This window comes from Symphalangus syndactylus, chromosome 4 (assembly GCF_028878055.3).
Source record: "Symphalangus syndactylus isolate Jambi chromosome 4, NHGRI_mSymSyn1-v2.1_pri, whole genome shotgun sequence".
NCBI lineage: Eukaryota > Metazoa > Chordata > Mammalia > Primates > Hylobatidae > Symphalangus > Symphalangus syndactylus.
The window spans coordinates 87,014,876-87,034,687 of record NC_072426.2 but is presented as its reverse complement, the minus strand read 5'-3'; the positions used below and the strand labels follow the sequence as shown (position 1 = coordinate 87,034,687).

Here is a 19,812-nt window from a genome sequence, read left to right as displayed (position 1 = left end):
CCGAGATAGCACCACTGCACTCCAGCCTGGGTAACAGAGCGAGACTCCGTCTCAAAAAAAAAAAAAAGCTGAGGTGGGAGGATGACTTGAGCCCGGGAGGCAGAGGTCGTAGTGAGCTGAGATCATGCAACTCCACTCTAGTGTGCAGAGTGATAGCCAGATCTTGTATCATAAAGAAAAAGAAAAAATGCCCTTTCCAATAACATTTTCTTAAGTTTGTATTTAATAAAGATTGTAACATATATATTGTTTTGGTCAATTTTATGCTAATAATGATTATGATAAACTAGAATAATTTTCTAAGACTTAAAGACATACAGTTATAGGAAATAAAAGAATTTTTATGTACTTATCTTTGATGTGGACAGTTATATATTTAGGACATAATTATCATGGGTGATATTGAAAGGAAATAAGAGTTCAAGGAGAAATAAGAGTCCTAGTGTAAAATTTCTCATTGCTAAAAGAAGCATTTGTTCATTTATTCTTTAAAATGATGATAATGGGTATCAAATTGCAATGCTATTTAGATTCTACTGAATGCATTAAAAAATGATGTAACACTTCTATTTCAAAATGAGGTAACAATTCTATGTCAAAGTGTCATTATGTACAGTAAGCCAGAAATTATTAATATATTGCAGCCATTTAAATTTATGGTGAAAATTTTTAAGTGTCACCTGAAAAATACGTGAAGGATACGTTGCTTTTAAGAATTGGGTTATGCCAACAAAAATTTTGACCAGCACTTACCTAACTTTCTGTATTTCTTGGTAAACGTCACCCAAGCACAGCTCTGTCATGCTCATCCTCACCCTTTCCCCAGTGTCTTCACGCACTGCCAGGTGTGGCGCAGAACAGATGTGAGTGCCTCTCACCAGGCCTCGCGTTCTTCCACTCCCCAGGCTGCATTGGTAAATTGTGTTTATTCTGTTTCCTCCTATAGGACAAATTATTTTTCAGAAACCTCACTGCCATTCCTTGTAACTTGGCTTCAGTTCCTTCCTCATATACTGTCTCCAGCCTGAGCACACTGAATAAGTTTATTTAAGTCAGAATCACTTACTTCATAAGTGCCGAGTAAATTTGTTTCCCACAAAAATTCATATTCCCCACATAAATCTAGAAATACAAAATTGACTTGGGCAGAGGGTACGGGTGGAGAGTGCAGGAAAAGGAAGGGCTGTGTCACCCAAATTCATAATCTCGACAAACCCAATTTTTGCCTACCCAGATATATAGTTAACCTGAGTAAGACAGAACGTGAGATGAGTCAGGTGTTGCTTATTCTTACTGAAGCCACACTGGGTCTTTAGGGGCTTATAAGTTTTTTGGCTTAGTCTAGAATCTCATCTGGGATTCATGTCAAGCAAGAGGAAGGGAAGTTAATTTATTGAATATTTGCTATATGTGTATAGTATCTTAGGGATTCAGTATATTCTACCTTGTTTCCCCCCAACTACTCTATAGAGCAGATTTTTTTAAAGACAGGGTATTGCTCCATCAGCCAGGCTGGAGTGCAGTGGCTCAATCACAGCTCACTGCAGCCTCAACCTCCTGGGCTCAAGTGATCCTCCCACCTCAGCCTCCTTAGTAGCTGGGACCACAGGCGTGCACCACCACACCTGGCTGATTTAAAAATTTTTTTAGAGTTGGGGTCTCACTATATTGCCCAGCCTGGTCTCAAGCTCCTCCGCTCAAGCCATTCTGCCGCTTCAGCTTCCCAAAGTGCTAGGATTACATGTGAGCCACTGTGCCCAGCTCATCTTTTTTTAACCTGTATTTTTTAGCACACTAAAGCCCAGAGATAAATTACTTGCTCAAGGCCACAAAGTGAACAACTGGCAAAGCTAGGATTCAAACTTTTTGATTCCAAAACCCTTGTATTTTCTGTAATACTATGCTCCTTAATCTGTTGGCAGAGTCTATTTTTGGCTTCTTTTTAAAAATTATTATTTTTAGAGATAGGGTCTCACTACATTGCCCAGGCTGGACTTGAACTCCTAGGTTCAAGTGATCCTCATGCCTCAGCCTCCCAAGTAGCTGGGATTGCAGGCACACACCACCACACCCAGCTTAAAGTCTACTTTCTTTCCCTTTTAAAGAAAAGGGACACATATAACACACACATATATATATATATATAACATATATATAAACATATATACATGTTTATATAAAAATATAACATTCCGTTATCTATCATAGTTTCCAACACTCCATCTTTCTGAAGTCTTTAAATTACGCCTGTCTTTCAGCCATCTCTCTTACAAGGGCTGTCATCTTCCTGGGATATAATTCACCTAGGTTAGAATATAGGAACTCATAAGGAGTACAAAAACATCGTAAGATCTCTTCGTATATTTGGGATATCATTTCCCACTTAGTAGTGTTTGAGTTACCTTCGTCATCCCTGTCAGCATCCTTCATAGAGAAAAAGAAACAAGACAGGAGTTGAAGAATTGTTCGTTTTTGTCCTTATCATCCACTGTCATGTCAGCAGTACATCTGTTGCTTGGAGAAACCCCATGCTGCCAAAGAAACCCTTTCTTGGTTTTTCTTTGCACTTTTCTCTTCTGCAAGGCCAAACTCAATTTAGCTTTCCTGGAACCCTTTTTGGATGCTTGGCACTTCTTTCATTCATCGTTAGTTATATGATTTTCGTTTCCTCCTTCATGTGTTTTCTCTGAATCTGGGATTATTTCAGACTCTCCAGTTTAACCCTAACTTTTTTCTCTCTCTCCTTATGATCATTTAAAAGTAAAAATTGTTTAAAAGTTATTAATAAAACTTCATTTAAAATATAAAATATGTATTTGGAGATTTCCAGATGTTCTTGACCATCTTCCCAACAGAATCTGAAGTCACGGGCTCATGTTTACCTCTTTAAAGTCATAGCTGATTATACTGAGGCTTTTCCTTAATTTCTGCTTACATTCTTGTTACTTGTGTAGTGGCAAACAGTTCTTTGCTATTCACATGTTGGTCAGAATGGCAGTTCTCCCCAGGCTGTGCTGAAATGGCAGCATTCAACTTGTCAGATATTGTATTGTTAATCCAATAAAACATCACATGCAAGTGCTGCTGCCCTTCCAGTGACTGTGTCCTTCTCTGTGCTAGCTTTCTGCTCTTTTAGGGACAGTCTCCTTGCTGGCTGGTGATCTGTAATCAGCTCTCAGGAATGCTTTCTGTAGTTTGTCCTTCCCTCACCACGGATGCTCAACTTGCCTCCGCATCAGGCTCATGACTTCCGACGTGGCTGGGGTAGGCAGGGTCTGCAGCGGCTTCTGCATGCTCAGCTGCCTTGCTAACCAGCCTTTTCTTTGGACTAGGACACCCTCCACTTCGTAGTCTGATCTTACATCTCATCCACATCTCAGTACCACAGTGAGATTATATGTACCAGACCAGTTTATGATTGTAATTACCTAAGTTCGGGTTTGGTGTTCTCATCTAGTGTCTAACACACCATCCACATAGATATGTTCTTAAGAATAGCCATTTTGCAGTCTTCACTATTTCAGCACAAATTTTAATCTTTCAATAATCTTTTTACATATAAAATTTGCAGGCCCCTTTCACTCACTGAATTAGAAATTGTATTTTATGAATACTAAAAAGACGTATCATCAGTTTAAAATACCAAACCATTTCTAATTTTATCATTACTCTTCTTTTAGGATTCTCCAAAAGCCCAGCTACGCCGGACAATAGAATGTTGTCGGACCAATTTATGTAACCAGTATTTGCAACCCACACTGCCCCCTGTTGTCATAGGTAGGTTAGCCGAGAAAAGTCGGAGCATGCTTCTCAAATATCTTCTCTGGTTTTACAGTAACCAGGCTACCTAGAATTGAACACTTCAGATTATTTTTTCATTTCATTGTTTACTTTTATCATCAGGTCCGTTTTTTGATGGCAGCATTCGATGGCTGGTTTTGCTCATTTCTATGGCTGTCTGCATAATTGCTATGATCATCTTCTCCAGCTGCTTTTGTTACAAGTAAGAAGATATTTATTTTGAAGCAAAATATTTTGTCAAATGTTAGATGTCAACCGCTGTTTGTAAAGCCAGTTGCAGAAACCATTAACTTGTATTCTCTAGTTGTATATCTCCTTTATGTAACTGGACTATAGTTCTCTTAAGGGAAAAGGACCTTACTACCAATTAATTAATTGGGCACAATTTCATACTTCTTGTATGTTCATGAATACTTAACGATTTTCTTATTAATGGAATAGTGAGCTTTCTGGTATCTGAATGTTTTCAGTCTGTCCCAAGAAACCCCACTGCGTTACAATTCTGTTTTGTTTTTTTTTTTTTGCGTTATAATTCTCTAGAAATTTGGAGCTCCAGAATTGTTTGCGTGTAGCCATGATTTCAGAAGACAGTTGCCAAAAAAGAAGAGTAATAAGAGACAGTCCCTAATGGATATAAACTTTAATAATAAAACATTATCATACCAACCTAGATACATTAATGAAACAAGTTAGTAAACCCATAAATAAATAAACCCAGGTACCCAAGTACATACAGTAATTTAGCATATGATAAAGGAAACACTTCAGATTACTGAGGAAAAGACGTTCGCATACCTCCTTGTTTTTTGTTTGTTTGTTTTTTTTTGAGACGGAGTCTCGCTCTGTTGCCCAGGCTGGAGTGCAGTGGCGCTATCTTGGCTCACTGCGAGCTCCACCTCCTGGGTTCACGCCATTTTCCTGCCTCAGCCTCCCGAGTAGCTAGGACTACAGGCGCCTGCCACCATGCCCAGCTAATTTTTTGTATTTTTAGTAGAGACGGAGTTTCACCGTGTTAGCCAGGATGGCCTTGATCTCCTGACCTCGTGATCCGCCCGCCTTGGCCTCCCAAAGTGATGGGATTATAGGCGTGAGCCACTGCGCCCGGCCACCTCCTTGTTTTTATTATAATTCCTCACCCTCAACAATGGGGTACCACAGTTGAGAAACCGTGTTTTGGGTCTTTCTAGATAATAGACTTGGAATCTTCTAGGAGATGGGGTGGAGAGGAGAGCTCCACATCTGAGGTAGCCGTCATCCCAAATGGCCCCCAGCGATTCTCACTGCCTGGGGTTCGTCCCCTTGGGGCCAGTCTCCTCCCGTAACACATCAGGGCTGATCTGTGTGACAAATAGGATATGGCAAAAGTGACTTCCAAGTCTATGTTATAAACAGCTTTGCAGCTTTCACCATGGTCTCTGGGATCACTCACTCTGGGGGAAGCCAGGCATCATGCTATGTGGACACTCAGCTCTGAGAGAGGCCCACACAGGGAGGAACTGAGGCCTCTTGCCAATACCCAGCCTGCAGCCTGTCAGCCTTGAAAGTGAGCCGCCTTGGAAGTGACTGCAAGCTCCTGTCAAGCTTTCAGATGAGTGCAGTCTCAGCTGACGTCTGACCCTGAGCTACCCAATCAAGTCACTCCTGAATGCGTGATCCACAGAAACAGTGAGATAACAATTGCTGTTTTAAGCCACTCAGTTTGGGAGTGATTTGCTAACAACAGTATTGGATAATCCAGTGTCTGACTTTCTGAAAATTGACTTTCAAGCAGTCTTCTTGGTGTTATTGTCACCCTCAACTTTACTTCCAGAGATAACCACAATGGCCAGTTCCGAAGTTCTTGGGGGAACTCCATAGTATAAACTGATTGCTTCTTGGTTTTCTCAATTTCTAGCCTAAGAATCAGACTTTTTGGGTCTGCAAAGTCAGTACTCATTCATCTGCTTCATGAATTCCAACAATGTTTACTGTTATTTTATCTCCTTTTCTCCTTGCCTGTTAGACAAAGAAGTTTAAAACTTTTTATTGCTGTTTTAGTGGGCTAGTAAAAGCAAGCAAGTATGCTCAATAGGTTATTTTAAGCTCAAAGTCCCTTTGTCAAATAACTGAATCTTTGCCAGTAAGACAGGTGGTAATATCTCAAGGTGATTTTAATTTATATTTTTCATATTAAAATACTTTTTTTATACATTGGTTTCTTTATTACACGAGGGCACTATAATGTATATATTATTTTATTTATTTAGAGAGAGAGTCTCACTCTGTCTCCCAGGCTGGAGTGCAGTGATCTCAGCTCACTGCAATCTCTGCCTCCCAGGTTCAAGCAATACTCATGCCTCAGCTGTGCAAGTAACTGGGATTACAGGTATGCACTGCCACACCTGGCTAATTTTTGTATTTTTAGTAAAGACGGGGGGGGGTTTCACCATGTTGACCAGGCTGGTCTCGAACTCCTGACCTCAAGTGATCCACCCGCCTCACCTTCCCAAATTGCTGGGATTACAGGTGTAAGCCACCGCACCTGGCCTGTAATGTATATAGTAAAATATTGTTTAGTATGCTTTTATTTTTCTTTTAAGAAAAGAGCTATCTATATTTTTATTTAAATCATGTATTCATTTTGGGGGGCCTGTTTTTCCATTGAATTGCATAGATTTTTTTCTCTTTGATTTATAGAAGCTCTTTATATTTCAGAAATCAGCCCTTTGTAATATGAGCTAGCTATACTTTTCTTTTTTTGTTTTTTTTTTTTTTTCATGCTGCGTTACCGCAGAGCTACCTACACTTTTCATTGTGGTGTGTCTTGAGACTGCCTGCAGTACCTTCAGCCACATAGTAAAGAACCCTATCAGCCAGGTGTGTGCTCTCTAAGCAATAGGTAGGATGTTTCTTCTTAAGGAAATCTGTTCAGCCCAAGAGATAAAACCTAAAAATACTGCTGTTAGGGCCCAGTGAAATGGTCCAGGCAGATTATCTTACAGTGAAACTTGTAATCAGTAAACCCTACCCATATACTAACAGCTTGCCAATCAGGGTATCAGGCTGTGAAGGATACTGATCTCTGAGAAACAGGAAACAAGTGAGGTGAGCCTTGTGATTGCCCACCTTCTTCTCCCTGAACAGAGTTTCGGGTTGGGCATCACAGGGGGGACCCAGGTGTAGCTGGTAGGCTGTCTCAGTTTGAAGAGTTGTGAGGAAGCTACCAAGGCTGGGGAAAGAACACCTGAAATGATTGAGAAAACAGTGTTTGGTGCTCATACAAGGCTGGGAGTAGGATCTGTTCACACCAGCTGTGAGAGTTGAAAACCCCATAATTCATAGGTTTTGGTTGAAGGACTCAGGAGGATTTTGCCTCAGTGATGGGGAATAATTAGCCCTAGACTAAACATGGCTCTGGTCTCACCCTAAAAGCAAGCCCCAAACGGATCACACCATTTCTAAGTCACTGTATCCTAGAACAAAACTCAACAGTATTTATAGGAATATAAAAATATCTGGCATCCAACAAGGTAAAATTCACAATGTCTGCCATCCAATAAATGAATAATACTATGAATAAATGAATACATATATGGGCTGGGCACGGTGGCTCACGCCTGTAATCCCAGCACTTTGGGAGGCCGAGGCGGGTGGATCACAAGGTCAGATCGAGACCATCCTGGCTAACATGGTGAAACCCCGTCTCTACTAAAAATACAAAAAATTAGCCGGGCGTGGTGGCGGGCGCCTGTAGTCCCAGCTACTCGGGAGGCTGAGGCAGGAGAATGGCGTGAACCTGGGAGGCGGAGCTTGCAGTGAGCCGAGATCCCGCCACTGCACTCTGACCTGGGAGAAAGAGCAAGACTCCATCTCAAAAAAAAAAAAAAGAATACATATAAATATGGTCCGTAATGAGGGAAGAAATGAAGCAATCAAAACCACTGACCCAGAACTGATATAGACCTTAGAATTAGCAATGACATTAAAATAGTTGTTATAACTGTATTTTATATGTACAAAAGTTAAATCAAGACATGGCAGATTTTGTAAAAGACCAAAATGAAACTTTAGGAAATGAAATCTATAATATCTCAGATGAAATCTATACTAGATGAAATTAGTGACAGACACTGTAGAAGAAAAGATGAGTGAACATGAAGACATAGGAATGAATAGAGAATCAGTGAGCTGCGGGACAACTTCAGATGGCCTAATATAGATATAAGGCCTCTCCAGAAGAGAGGAGGGACGAAAAACATACAGAAATAATGATCAAATGTTTTCAAATTTATCTATCATTATTGTTTTATTTATTTATTTATTTATTTTGAGACAGAGTCTCGCTCTGTCGCCCAGGCTGGAGTGCAGTGGCGCAATCTCGGCTCGGGTTTACGCCATTCTCTTGCCTCAGCCTTCCGAGTAGCTGGGACTACAGGCACCCGCCACCACGCCCGGCTAAGTTTTTGTATTTTTAGTAGAGACGGGGTTTCACCATGTTAGCCAGATGGTCTCGATCTCCTGATCTCATGATCCGCCCGCCTTGGCCTCCCAAAGTGCTGGGATTACAGGCATGAGCCACCGTGCCCAGCCTATTATTTTTATTTTTGAGACAAGCAAGATCTTGCTGTGTCACCCAGGCTGGAGTGCAGTGGTGCAATCTCAGCTCACTGCATACTCCACCTGCCGGATTCAAGCGATTCTCGTGCTTCAGCCTCCTGAGTAGCTGGGATTACAGGCGTGTACCACCAAGCCTGGCTAATTTTTGTATTTTTAGTAAAGATGGGGTTTCACCATGTTGGCCAGGATGGTCTCGAACTCCTGGCCTCAAGTGATCCACCTGCCTCGGCTTCCCAAAGTGTTGGGATTATAGGCGTGAGCTACTGCACTCAGCTTTTTGAAATTTAATGAAAACCATGAACCCAGATAACCTGAAAGCTCAGCAAACCCTGAGTACAAGAAACATGAAGAAAACTACATTAAGGCACATAATTGTATTGCTCAAAACCGATAATGAAGAGAAAATATTAAATGAAGCAAGAAGGAAAAAAGGCAGAGTATCTACAGAGGCACAAAGTTAAGGATGACAGCAGACCTTTTGTTGGAAACAGTGAAGTCAAGAAGATAGCGAACCAACATCTTTAAAGTGCCCAAAGAAAAACATCACAGACCTTGAATTCTATAGCCAGAGAAAATATCCTTCAAAAATGAAGGTAATGTGAAGATTTCCAGTCATACAGAAAACTTGAAAGAACTCTGCCTCCTTAGACCTACCCAACAAGAAATGTGAAGGGAAGTTCTTCGAGTGGAAAGACAGGCCAGGTGGAGATAATAATCTACATAAAAGAATGAAGAGCTGGAAATGGGGATCCAAGTGACCCTGACACAAACTAACAATATCTTTTAAGATGAACAAAAAAGACTACTCATCTGAGACTGAGGCCGTGGACACTCAAGTGAGTGACCTATAACACTTCACAGAACATAGAATCAAACATCAGGAACTGGTCATGTAGGCTTTTTTATAGTTCTAAACTAAATACTACATAGAACTTTGTGACTGCCCTGTTTATTTAGCTTTTGAACTTCATGTGCTAGTTCAGTCTGTGAAGATTCATTATTGATCAGATATACACAATCTGTAATTTGGAATATTCATTCATATTTAGTTGAACTTTAACAAGTCACAAGTTGTTCTCCATAGCAAACCGTAAAAGGATAAGATTAAAGTTAAAGAGAGGTCTGTCCGTCAGCATATTAAGGTTTGTCTGTTTTGTTTGCCTCATTAATGTTTTGTTTCCCTTTTTTCCGATGTGATCGTTTTCCTCCAATTTAGATATGTCTGCAATTTATTCTTCAGTCTCATTTACATTCACGACCCATGATCCTCAAAACCGATACCTTCTCTAAAACCTTATCTGGAACCATGGCCTCCCTCCACTGTGGACGAGGCATCATTCTGTACCATACGCCAGTTCCTGGTTGTTTCCTCTGGCATCTTCTTTTGTAGCTCCTTTAATCCTTCAGACTGCTTAGATCCTATGATCTGCCCCCATAACACTTACTAATTTTATCTTGCATTTTTTTTTACATTGGCAAGTATTCATTTACTTACTCATGCATATTTGCCAAAAGTCTGCATTTCCATTCAACAGGAACCTCATTGGTAACAGATTACTTAACCATTAATATTGATGATCAACTGGCTGGCTGTTTAAATCGCCACTTTCCTATTGAATTTCGAAGGGTGCCCATGGTGAGTCTTGTGTGTCCCTCATGCTTGGCACACAGTGGATACTTACTCTTGTTGATGTTTGCCAGCCACCCTTGGCCCAGAATTTCTGCTTGGGAAATAGCATCATAGATGCATTTGTCAGATGAAAAGCCTGCTTCTGGCTTTATAATGGACCCTTTATCCTCATTGTCTTTAGGGGACTCCTGGTCCTGCAGTAGTTAAATATTAAGAATTGAATGATTTTTTAAGTTGTAGTGATTACAGCAAAAAAAAAAAAAAAAAAATTTCCAAGTAATGTTTTATTTAATAAGAAAGAACGTAAACATTTTCTGAATACCTAAAAAAGGAGCTGTCAATCAGCTTTTAAAGTGATTAAAAATAAGAAAAAATGCCCTATATGTACACGTATTTTTATCACGTTCAGCACTCTCTATGTATTTAATTCTAAGTTTTAGGTCCAAGTTTTCATTTGATACCATATTCCTTCTGCCCGAAGAATTTCTTTAACCTCTTGGGGTGCAGGTCTGCTGGCTATAAGTCCTCTCAGCTTTTGTCTGCAGTCTTTTGACTTCATTTTCCCAAGGTATTTTCACTGGCTATAGAATTCTGGATGGGCTCAAGTTTGTTTCCCTTAAAGCTGTCACTCATTATCTTCCACATGCATACCTTCTGACATACATTTTATCTTTGATGTACTGTATGTAATTTTTTTCATGGCGTCCTTTAATGTTTTTCCTTTATCTTTTAAACAACTCAGCTACAATACATTTAGAAGCGTGTGTGTGTGTTTCTTTTTTGGTATTTACTCTGCTTTGGGTTTCACTGAGCTTAGTAAATCTATGGTTTGCTATCTTTCATTATTATTGCAAAATTATCTACTTTTTTTAAAAACACTTTGTCCTTTTATCTGTCTCTTCTGTTTTTGAGATTCCAATTATACATATTTTAGATTATTTGGTGTTGTGCCACAGCTCTTTAATTCTTCAGTTTTTCTCACTCGTTTTTTCTCTTTGTATTTTAGTTCAGGTAACTTCTATTTACCTATTTTCAAATGCACAGATTTTTTTTTTTCTTCACCTGTGTCCATCTGAGCTGTGTATTGTTGAGCTCATCAAACTAATTCTTCATCTTTAATAGCATGTTTTCCCTTTCTCACATTCCTGTCTGACTTCATTTCTCTGCTGACTCTCCATCTCTGTATTCTGTAACCACCTTCACCAGGTGCCTTCCCCTTTTAATCACAGTTCTGTGAAAGGCCCTCCTGGCAGCTTCAGCACAAGTGCTGTCTGACACTGGTCCTCTTCATTGCCTGCCATCTTGGCAGTGAGTGATTTTTCCTTGCTTTTTAGTGGGTCTCATAAGTTTATTTGGATGTTGTACATCATGGTAAGAATAGCAGAGATTGTCACAATGAGATATCAACCTCACCCCAATTAAAATGGCTGTTATCAAAAAGAAAACAAATGCTGGGGAGGGTGTGGAGAAAGGGGAACCCTAGCACACTGCTGGTGGAAATGTAAATTGGCACAGCTACTATGGAGAACAGTGTGGAGGCCCCTCAAAAACTAAAATCAGAACTACCATATGATCTTGCAATCCCACTATTTGGTATATATCCAAAAGGAAATCAGTATATTGAAGGCCTGTTCACACACCTATGTTTAAGCACTATTCATAATGGCCAAGATGTGGAATCAACCCGTGTCCATCAGCAGGTGAATGGATAAAGAAAATGTAGTCCATACAGTGGAATATTACTCAACCAGAAAATTAATGAAATCCTGTTATTTTCAGCAACATGAATGGAACTGGAGTTCATTATGTTAAGTGAAATAAGCCAGTCATAGACAAATATTACATGTTCTCAATCATATGTGTGAGCTAAAAAGGTTGATTTCATAGAGGTGGTAAATAGAATAACATACCAGAGGCTAGAAAGGATGGAGGGAGGGAGGTTGGATGGAGATGGATGGATGAAGAGAGGCTGATTAAGGGGCACAAAAATACAATTACTAATAGAAGGAATAAGTTCTAGTATTTGATAGTACAGTAGGGAAATTATAGTTAGTAATTTATTGTGTATTTCAAAGTAGCTAGTCTTTAAGAGAAGAATTGTAATATTCCCAACACAAAGATATAACCTGGGCAACATGGCGAAACCACATCTCTACAAAAAAATACAAAAATTAGCTGGTCATGGTGGTGCACATCTGTGGTCCCAGCTGCTGGGGAGGCTGAGGTGGGAGGATTGCTCAAGCCCAGGAGGCGGAGGTTGCAGTGAGCCAAGATCATGCCACTGCACTCCAGCCCAAGCAACAGAACAAGGCCCTACCTCTTCTTCCCCACCTAAAGAAAAACAAAAGATAAATATTTGAGGTGATGGCTATCCCAGTTTCTCTGATTTGTTCATTTTACATTGTATACATGCATAAGATATCACATGTACCCCCCAAAATATATACAACTGTTATACATCAGTTTTAAAAAGAACAACAGACATCGAGATAAAGACATATTCCTGAAAATGGGCATACCTCCTCTTAGGCTGTTGATAGGCAGGAGGTGTTCAGTCTAGTACGAGTCGATTTGGGTTAAGGTTTTGTTCAGTGTTTGGGCCTGTGCCTTCAATGCCTCACAAGTTTCTTGTGGTGGGCTGCTGTTCATTTGCTTCGAGTTGGGGTTTAGGTGCAGAAGGAAGGGTTTTTCTCTGAGTTCCTACCTCCCCCGTAGCTTTCAGCTCTTACCACATCATCGCACCTCTGTGGGAGTCACTGTCCAAATGTTCTTGTTCCTCCTGCAGAGGTCATCCGCTGTTGCGTGTTATTCACATTAGAGGACAGTTGGAAAGTGAGGGGGGCGTGCCTGTTGTCCTTAGGTAGGTTCTGTGTTGCTAGACCTTAAGGGTGCAGCTTCCTCAGGGCTCTTGCACCTCCTCCCACAGAGGTAGCTGACCGCCCTGTGGTCCTCTTGTAGGATCCTATGCCCACAAGGAGAGAGGAAGGTGTCGTCTTCTCCTCTTCCTCAGCATCAGAGGATCTTAACCTGGTCAGAGCACAGGGAGCGTTTCCTCTACATCCCGAAGAGGCAGAGGGACTTTGCTGCTTCTCCTCCCTCCGAAGTAATGGATCTTTGCCTGTGCTCTGGGGCAGGGGGAAGAGGGTATGCAAGAAAGAAAACAATAATCATGTTATACAGCAAGGGCCTCGTGTAGATAGAGTTTAGGTAGTCATAATAATGCAAGCACTGAATGTTGAGCTAAACAAATAATATAACTATGTAAGGAGGATGTGAGGATGGAAGTATTTCTGTTTTGGGAAGCCGCAGGGTGTTAAATGATCAGTTAAATTGTCATATTCCCCAGTGTAAGGTCAATAGTTAAAGCCTAAGACTGAAAAACTTAAAATGTCAATGTAAGGATGCTATTTAGAAATAATGAGGGCCAGGTGTGGTGGCTCACGCCTGTAATCCCAGCAATTTGGGAGGCTGAGGTGGTTGGATCACTTGAGGCCAGAAGTTCGAGACCAGCATGGCCAACCTAGTGGAACCTCAACTCTACTAAAAATACAAAAATTAGCCTGGTGTGGTGGTGTGTGCCTGTAGTCCCAGCTACTTGGGGTTCCCAAGCATTGATCAAACCAGGAAGGCGGGGGTTGCAGTGAGCTGAGATCACACCACTGCACTCTAGCCTGGGTGACAGAGTGAGACCCTGTCTCAAAAAAAGAAAAAAAAGAAAAAAGAAATGGGTAAATATTAAATAAGCTTCAAAAAGTCACAATTCTTGATTCTAAGAAGTGGAAACTGGATAGGAGGAGGAGAGGAGACAAAGGATGGCTTTTTCATTACCAAGCCATGGAGAACTGTATGACATTCAAAGGTAGGCGAATAAAGATGCTTGATAAAATTAAATATTAAGTTCTATAAATATAAAATTTGATACATTTAAAACTGAATTCTAAAAGTTTATAACACAAGGGTAGGGATAAAGGTGTAGGGAAAATAGGCATTCTCATATGTTGGTGGAGGGATTCCAACTGGTTCACCCTTTAAGGAGGTCAGTAGGGCACTCCATCAAAGTTCCAAATTCAGTAATTCCTACTACAGATATGGTAGAAAACTGTATTTCACACTTGCATGCAATAAGACTAGAAACCATCTAAATATTACCAGTAGGTGGCCGGGTGCAGTGGCACACATCTGTAATCCCAGCACTTTGGGAGGCTGAAGCAGGTGGATCATTTGAGGTTAGGAGTTCAAGACCAGCCTGGCCAACATGGTGAAACCCCATCTCTACTAAAAAAAAAAATACAAAAATTAGCCAGGTGTGGTGGCGGGCACCTGTAATCCCAGCTACTCGGGAGGCTGAGGCAGGGAGGATTGCTTAAACCCGGGAGGCAAAGGTTGCAGTGAGCTGAGATTGCGCCATTGCACTCCTGCCTAGGGGACAGAGTAAGACTCCATCTCAAAATAAATAAAGAAAAATAAATATTACCAGTAGGTGAATGGTTAGCAGCTATACAGTGGAATACTATCTAGCCATTAAAGAAAAAGGTGACACTTTGTGTACTTCCGTGGAATGATACCCCAGGTAAGAAGCAAGATGCAGAACGGCATCAGTGTCTCTCCAGATTACCAGAGAAACCACAAGTAGTTTTGTTTCTAAGGAAATAGGGAAATAGGTCTCTTCTAAGGAAGTGAACTTGATAGCTTAGGGATAGAGCTGGGAGGAAGATTTTTTTTTGCCATATACCCTTTTGTGCCTTTTGGATTTTAAACCATTTGAGTCAATTACCCATATAAAGTTTTAAAAATAAAATTATTATAGTTAAGTACATTGGGCTATTTATATGGAAAATAATTTGTTTCTTAGTTTCCATTATATATTATACATTGTGAATGGACCATACGACTAAATGAGAGAATCAATATGTTAAAACCAGGCCAGGCACAGTGGGTCACACCTGTAATCTCAGCAGTTTGGGAGGCCAAAGCAGGAGGATTGCTTTGAGCCCAGGCTGGTCTCATCTCGAACTCCTGTGCTCAAATCAACTCCCTGTCCCAGGAGTTTGAGACCAGCCTGGGCAACATGGTGAAACCTCATCTCTATGAAAAATACAAAAATTAGCCAGGCATAGTGGAACATACCGGTAGTCCCAGCCACTTGGGAGGATGAGGTGGGAGGATCACTTAAGCCCAGGAGGTTGAAGCTGCAGTGAGCTGAGATCGTGCCACTACATTCTAGCCTGGGTGACAGAGTGAGACCCTGTCTCAAAAAAAAAAAACAAAAACAAAAACAAAAAAACCTTGAGAACGTATTTATTGACATTAGGATTGGAAGGTTGTCTAAAGAGACAAAAGCATATGTCAAAGAGTAAAGATGAACTAATTTGTCTACACTAAAATTTAAAAACTGACATAAAAATGCCATAAAGAGAATGCTGTGATAATCACGGACTGAGAAGATTGTTGAAACACAATTGTCAACATTTGATGTACAGATTATATAATGAACGCCTACAAAGCGATGAGGAGAAGAGTTCAGGGAACACTTCAATTGAATAATGTGCAATAAACACAAATAGATTGGTCAGTCACAGTGTCTCACGCCTGTAATCCCAGCACTTTGGGAGGCCAACATGGCAGATCGCTTGAGCTCAGGAGTTTGAGACCATCCTGGGCAACATAGCAAAACCCCATCTCTACTAAAAATACAAAAAAAATTAGCTAGGCATGGTGGCACGTACTTGTAGTCCCAGCTACTCAGGAGGCTGAGGTGGGAAGATCGCTTGAGCCTGGGAGGCAGAGGCTGCAGTCAGCTGAGATCGTACCACTGCATTTCAGCCTGGGCAACAGAGCTAGATTCTATCTCAAAAAAAAGTATTTGTTAAAAATATGAATAGGCAGTTCACAGAAAAAAAAAAAAAAAGCTGAACTGTGGAAAAAAATTCAATTTTGCTAGTAACCAGAGGAAAGCATATTAAAAGAAGGCATTGCTTCATATCTATCAAGTTGGCAAAAGTCTGAAAATATGACTTCGAGGTTTGGGTTGGAATGTAAGGAAATGTATATTGTGATTATTTGAAGTTGTATTTTTTTATAGCTAGGATGACACTTCACATCTGATTTTGATAGTGTCTTTTTACATGCCAATACACTATAGACATCTTTCCATTTTAACATCATACATAGAACTCTGAACTCCATTTCTAGATGTATTTGACAGGATATATTATCCAATGATAAGACTAATTTGGATAGGATTCTGTCTGAGGGAAGGATAACGGTATAGAGAACCTCAAGGTTTTTCTTAGGGTTTTACAGTTTTTCATTTTTAATGTAGATTGTTTTCTGCTTTTTTAAAGACATTATTGCAAGAGCATCTCAAGCAGACGTCGTTACAATCGTGATTTGGAACAGGATGAAGCATTTATTCCAGTTGGAGAATCACTAAAAGACCTTATTGACCAGTCACAAAGTTCTGGTAGTGGGTCTGGACTACCTTTATTGGTAAGTTAAGCGTTCCTATAAACATGAATGGTGTGTTGATTTAGAATGTGTCCTCATGATGGTGGACAGTATAATTATTGCAGATCAGGGAACAATAATGGACACATTTTTTTCTCCTTATTTAGAAAGAGGTATGCAGTATTGCAAAGGTGAAATTAGTTAAAAATAAGAAATATGAACCAAGAAAAATAGAATAGGCAAGTAAGATAGAGCTATAAACAAAGTTAGGAACCAAGTCCTACAGAGAAAGGCGGGGGAAGTTAGATCACGAAGTCCTACACGAAAGGCAAGAGTTAGCTCACAAGTTTTGCTCTAAGCATTTTACCAGCCAACTTAAAGAGGAATCAGGTATAAGATTCCTTGCATCTATAAGTTTAAACTGATTGATTGAGGGAACTGTAACTATTTCAGATTTTGAAATAAAGTTTCAACAGATATTCTTAGAAAGGATGCTTCTCTCAGTATACTACTACCAAAACATAGTTCAATAAAAAATAATTTTAAAGGGAATTACAAATAAATTCCAACAAATTTGGACTGATTCTTGGTATCAGGGGAAAAAAATAATCCCAGCAGGTTCTTTTATATATGGAAATACTCAGATTTTTGGGTTGAAGGAACTCTTATTTGAGAGGACCTGTATTATGAACACTAGATATCCAGATAGGTTTTAGTTTTTAATTGTATTAGTTGAAAGAAACTGATCTCTTATTTTATTTTATTTTACTTTATTTTATTTTAAGTGTATTGAGATCGTCTGTCTTCTGTCACCCAGGCTGGAGTGCAGTGGCCCAGTCTCGGCTCACTGCAACCCCTGCTTCCCAAGTTCAAGCAATTCCCGTCTCAGCCTCCGAAGTAGCTGGAATTACCAGATGCACCACCACGCCTGGCTAATTTTTTTTTTTTTTTTTTTTGGAGGGATGGGGTTTCTCCATGTTGGCCAGGTTGGTCTCGAACTCCTGGCCTCAAGTGATCCTCCCACTTTGGCTCCTAAAGTGCTGGGATTACAGGCGTGAACCACCGCACCCACCCTGATCTCTAATTTTAAAATTCATCTTATTAAATAACTCTAATTGAATTGGAAAGGTAAAAGTCAAACTGCCTTCATAGGCAGACAACATGGTTGTTTATGTAGAAAATCCCAAGAATAGTACAATAAAACTACTGCAGCCAGTAAGTGACTTTATCAGGTTGCAGAATACAGAGTCATTGTACAAATATCACTGAATTTATATGCACTAGCAACAAACAATTAGGAAATGATAAAAACAGTATTTAAAATAGCATCAAAAACCATGAAATATTTAGAATAAGCCTAACAATTTATGCAAGCCCTGCACACTGAAAATTATAAAACATTGCTGAAAGAAATTAATAAAGCCCTAAATAAGTAGAGATGTTTATAAATCTGAGGACTCAGTATTAAGATTTCAGTTTTCCTCAAATTGGTGTGTAATTTCATTTGAATCCAAATGAAAATCAGAGCAAACTTTTATAGAAATTGATGTATATTGTAACATTTATATGGAAATGCAAAGGACTAGAAGAGCCAAAATAATTTTGAAGTAGAAGAACAAAGAGGAATCACTACCTGATTTCTGGACTTACCATAAAACTCAACAATGATTGCAATTTGGTACTGGCATAAGGATAGATGTATTGGCCGGGCGCGGTGGCTCACGCTTGTAATCCCAGCACTTTGGGAGGCTGAGGCGGGCGGATCACGAGGTCAGGAGATCGAGACCACGGTGAAACCCCGTCTCTACCAAAAATACAAAAAATTAGCCGGGCGTGGTGGCGGGCGCCTGTAGTCCCAGCTACTCGGAGAGGCTGAGGCAGGAGAATGGCGTGAACCCGGGAGGCAGAGCTTGCAGTGAGCCGAGATCGCGCCACTGCACTCCAGCCTGGGTGACAGAGCAAGACTCCGTCTCAAAAAAAAAAAAAAAAAAAAGGATAGATGTATTGATGAATGGAACAGATTATGGAGTTTAGAAAGGAACATGCACTTAATATGGTTAATTGATTTAAAAAAAAAAAAAAAAAAGATGCCCAAGTAATTCAATTGGAAAAAGTCAGTCCATTTAACAGATGGTGCAGGAAAAATCAGGAATCCATTTACCAAAAAGTTAATCTCAGCCCTTACCTCCTCACTCTGTATACAAAATTAACTTGAAATGTAGCATAGACCTAAATGTAAAAGTTGAAGTATAAAACCTCTAAAAGGAAATGTCGGAAAAAATTATTGTGACCTTGGGCAGACTTCTTCAGTACATAAAAAACACAAATCATTTTTTTAATGATAAATCAGGCTTTATCAAAATTTAGAACTTCTGCTATTTAGAAGACACTGTTAAGAAAATGAGAAGACGGCTGGGCGCGGTGGCTCACGCCTGTAATCCCAGCACTTTGGGAGGCTGAGGCGAGCGGATCATGAGGTCAGGAGATTGAGACAATCCTGGCTAACACGGTGAAACCCCGTCTCTACTAAAAATTCAAAAAATTGGCCAGGCATGGTGGCAGGTGCCTGTAGTCCCAGCTACTCGGGAGGCTGAGGCAGGAGAATGGTGTGAACCCGGGAGGCGGAGCTTGCAGTGAGCCGAGATCGCGCCACTGCACTCCATCTCAAAAAAAAAAAAAAAAAAATGAGAAGACAAGTCACAGATTGGCAAAACGGATCTGATACAGGGTTTTTGTGCAAAATATATAAAGACCTTTTGCAACTCAATAATAAGACAACCCAATTTTTTTTAAAAAATGGACAAAAGATTTGAACAGACACTTCCCCAAAGAAGATATAAGAATGGCAAACAAGCACATGAAAAGATGCTCAGCGTCAACAGGGATGTACAAATTAAACACAGTAAGATACTACTGCACATCCACTAGTATAGCTAAGACTGACAATATTAAGTGGTGACAAAGATGTAGATCAACTAGAAATCTCATACATTGCTGGTTGGAGTGCAAAATGGTATGGCTATTTTGAAAAACAGTTTGACAATTGTCTGGAAAGTTGAGGGCATACTTTCCGTACAATGAAGCAATCCTTCTGCTAATTATTTACCCAAGAGATATGAAAACTTGTCCACACCAGAGGCCTGAATGTGAATGTTTATAGCAGTTTTATTTTTAATAGACATAAACTGGAAACAACCCCAAAGCTCATGAATTGCTAAATGAATAAACAAATGCTGGTACATTCATACAGTGGAATACTACTCATCAGTAAAAAGGAACAACTTCTAACACATGTAGCAGCAACAGTGGGTGAATTTCAAAAGTATTTTATGCTACAT

General features: G+C 40.0%; 1 protein-coding gene across 11 annotated transcripts in view; it reads left to right on the top strand.

The window, feature by feature from the left end:
- BMPR1A (bone morphogenetic protein receptor type 1A) overlaps positions 1-19,812 on the top strand; it is a 174,675-nt gene that overhangs the window by 144,506 nt on the left and 10,357 nt on the right. For 10 of the 11 annotated variants that reach the window (XM_063638136.1, XM_063638134.1, XM_055275474.2 and 7 more), the window contains 3 exons: positions 3,681-3,777; positions 3,904-4,003; positions 16,372-16,516. In XM_063638136.1, the coding sequence (XP_063494206.1) occupies positions 3,681-3,777; positions 3,904-4,003; positions 16,372-16,516 (342 nt within the window). Of the gene's footprint in view, positions 1-3,680; positions 3,778-3,903; positions 4,004-12,812; positions 12,888-16,371; positions 16,517-19,812 lie in introns of all 11 variants that reach the window. The other variant, XM_063638127.1, reaches the window with a different exon arrangement.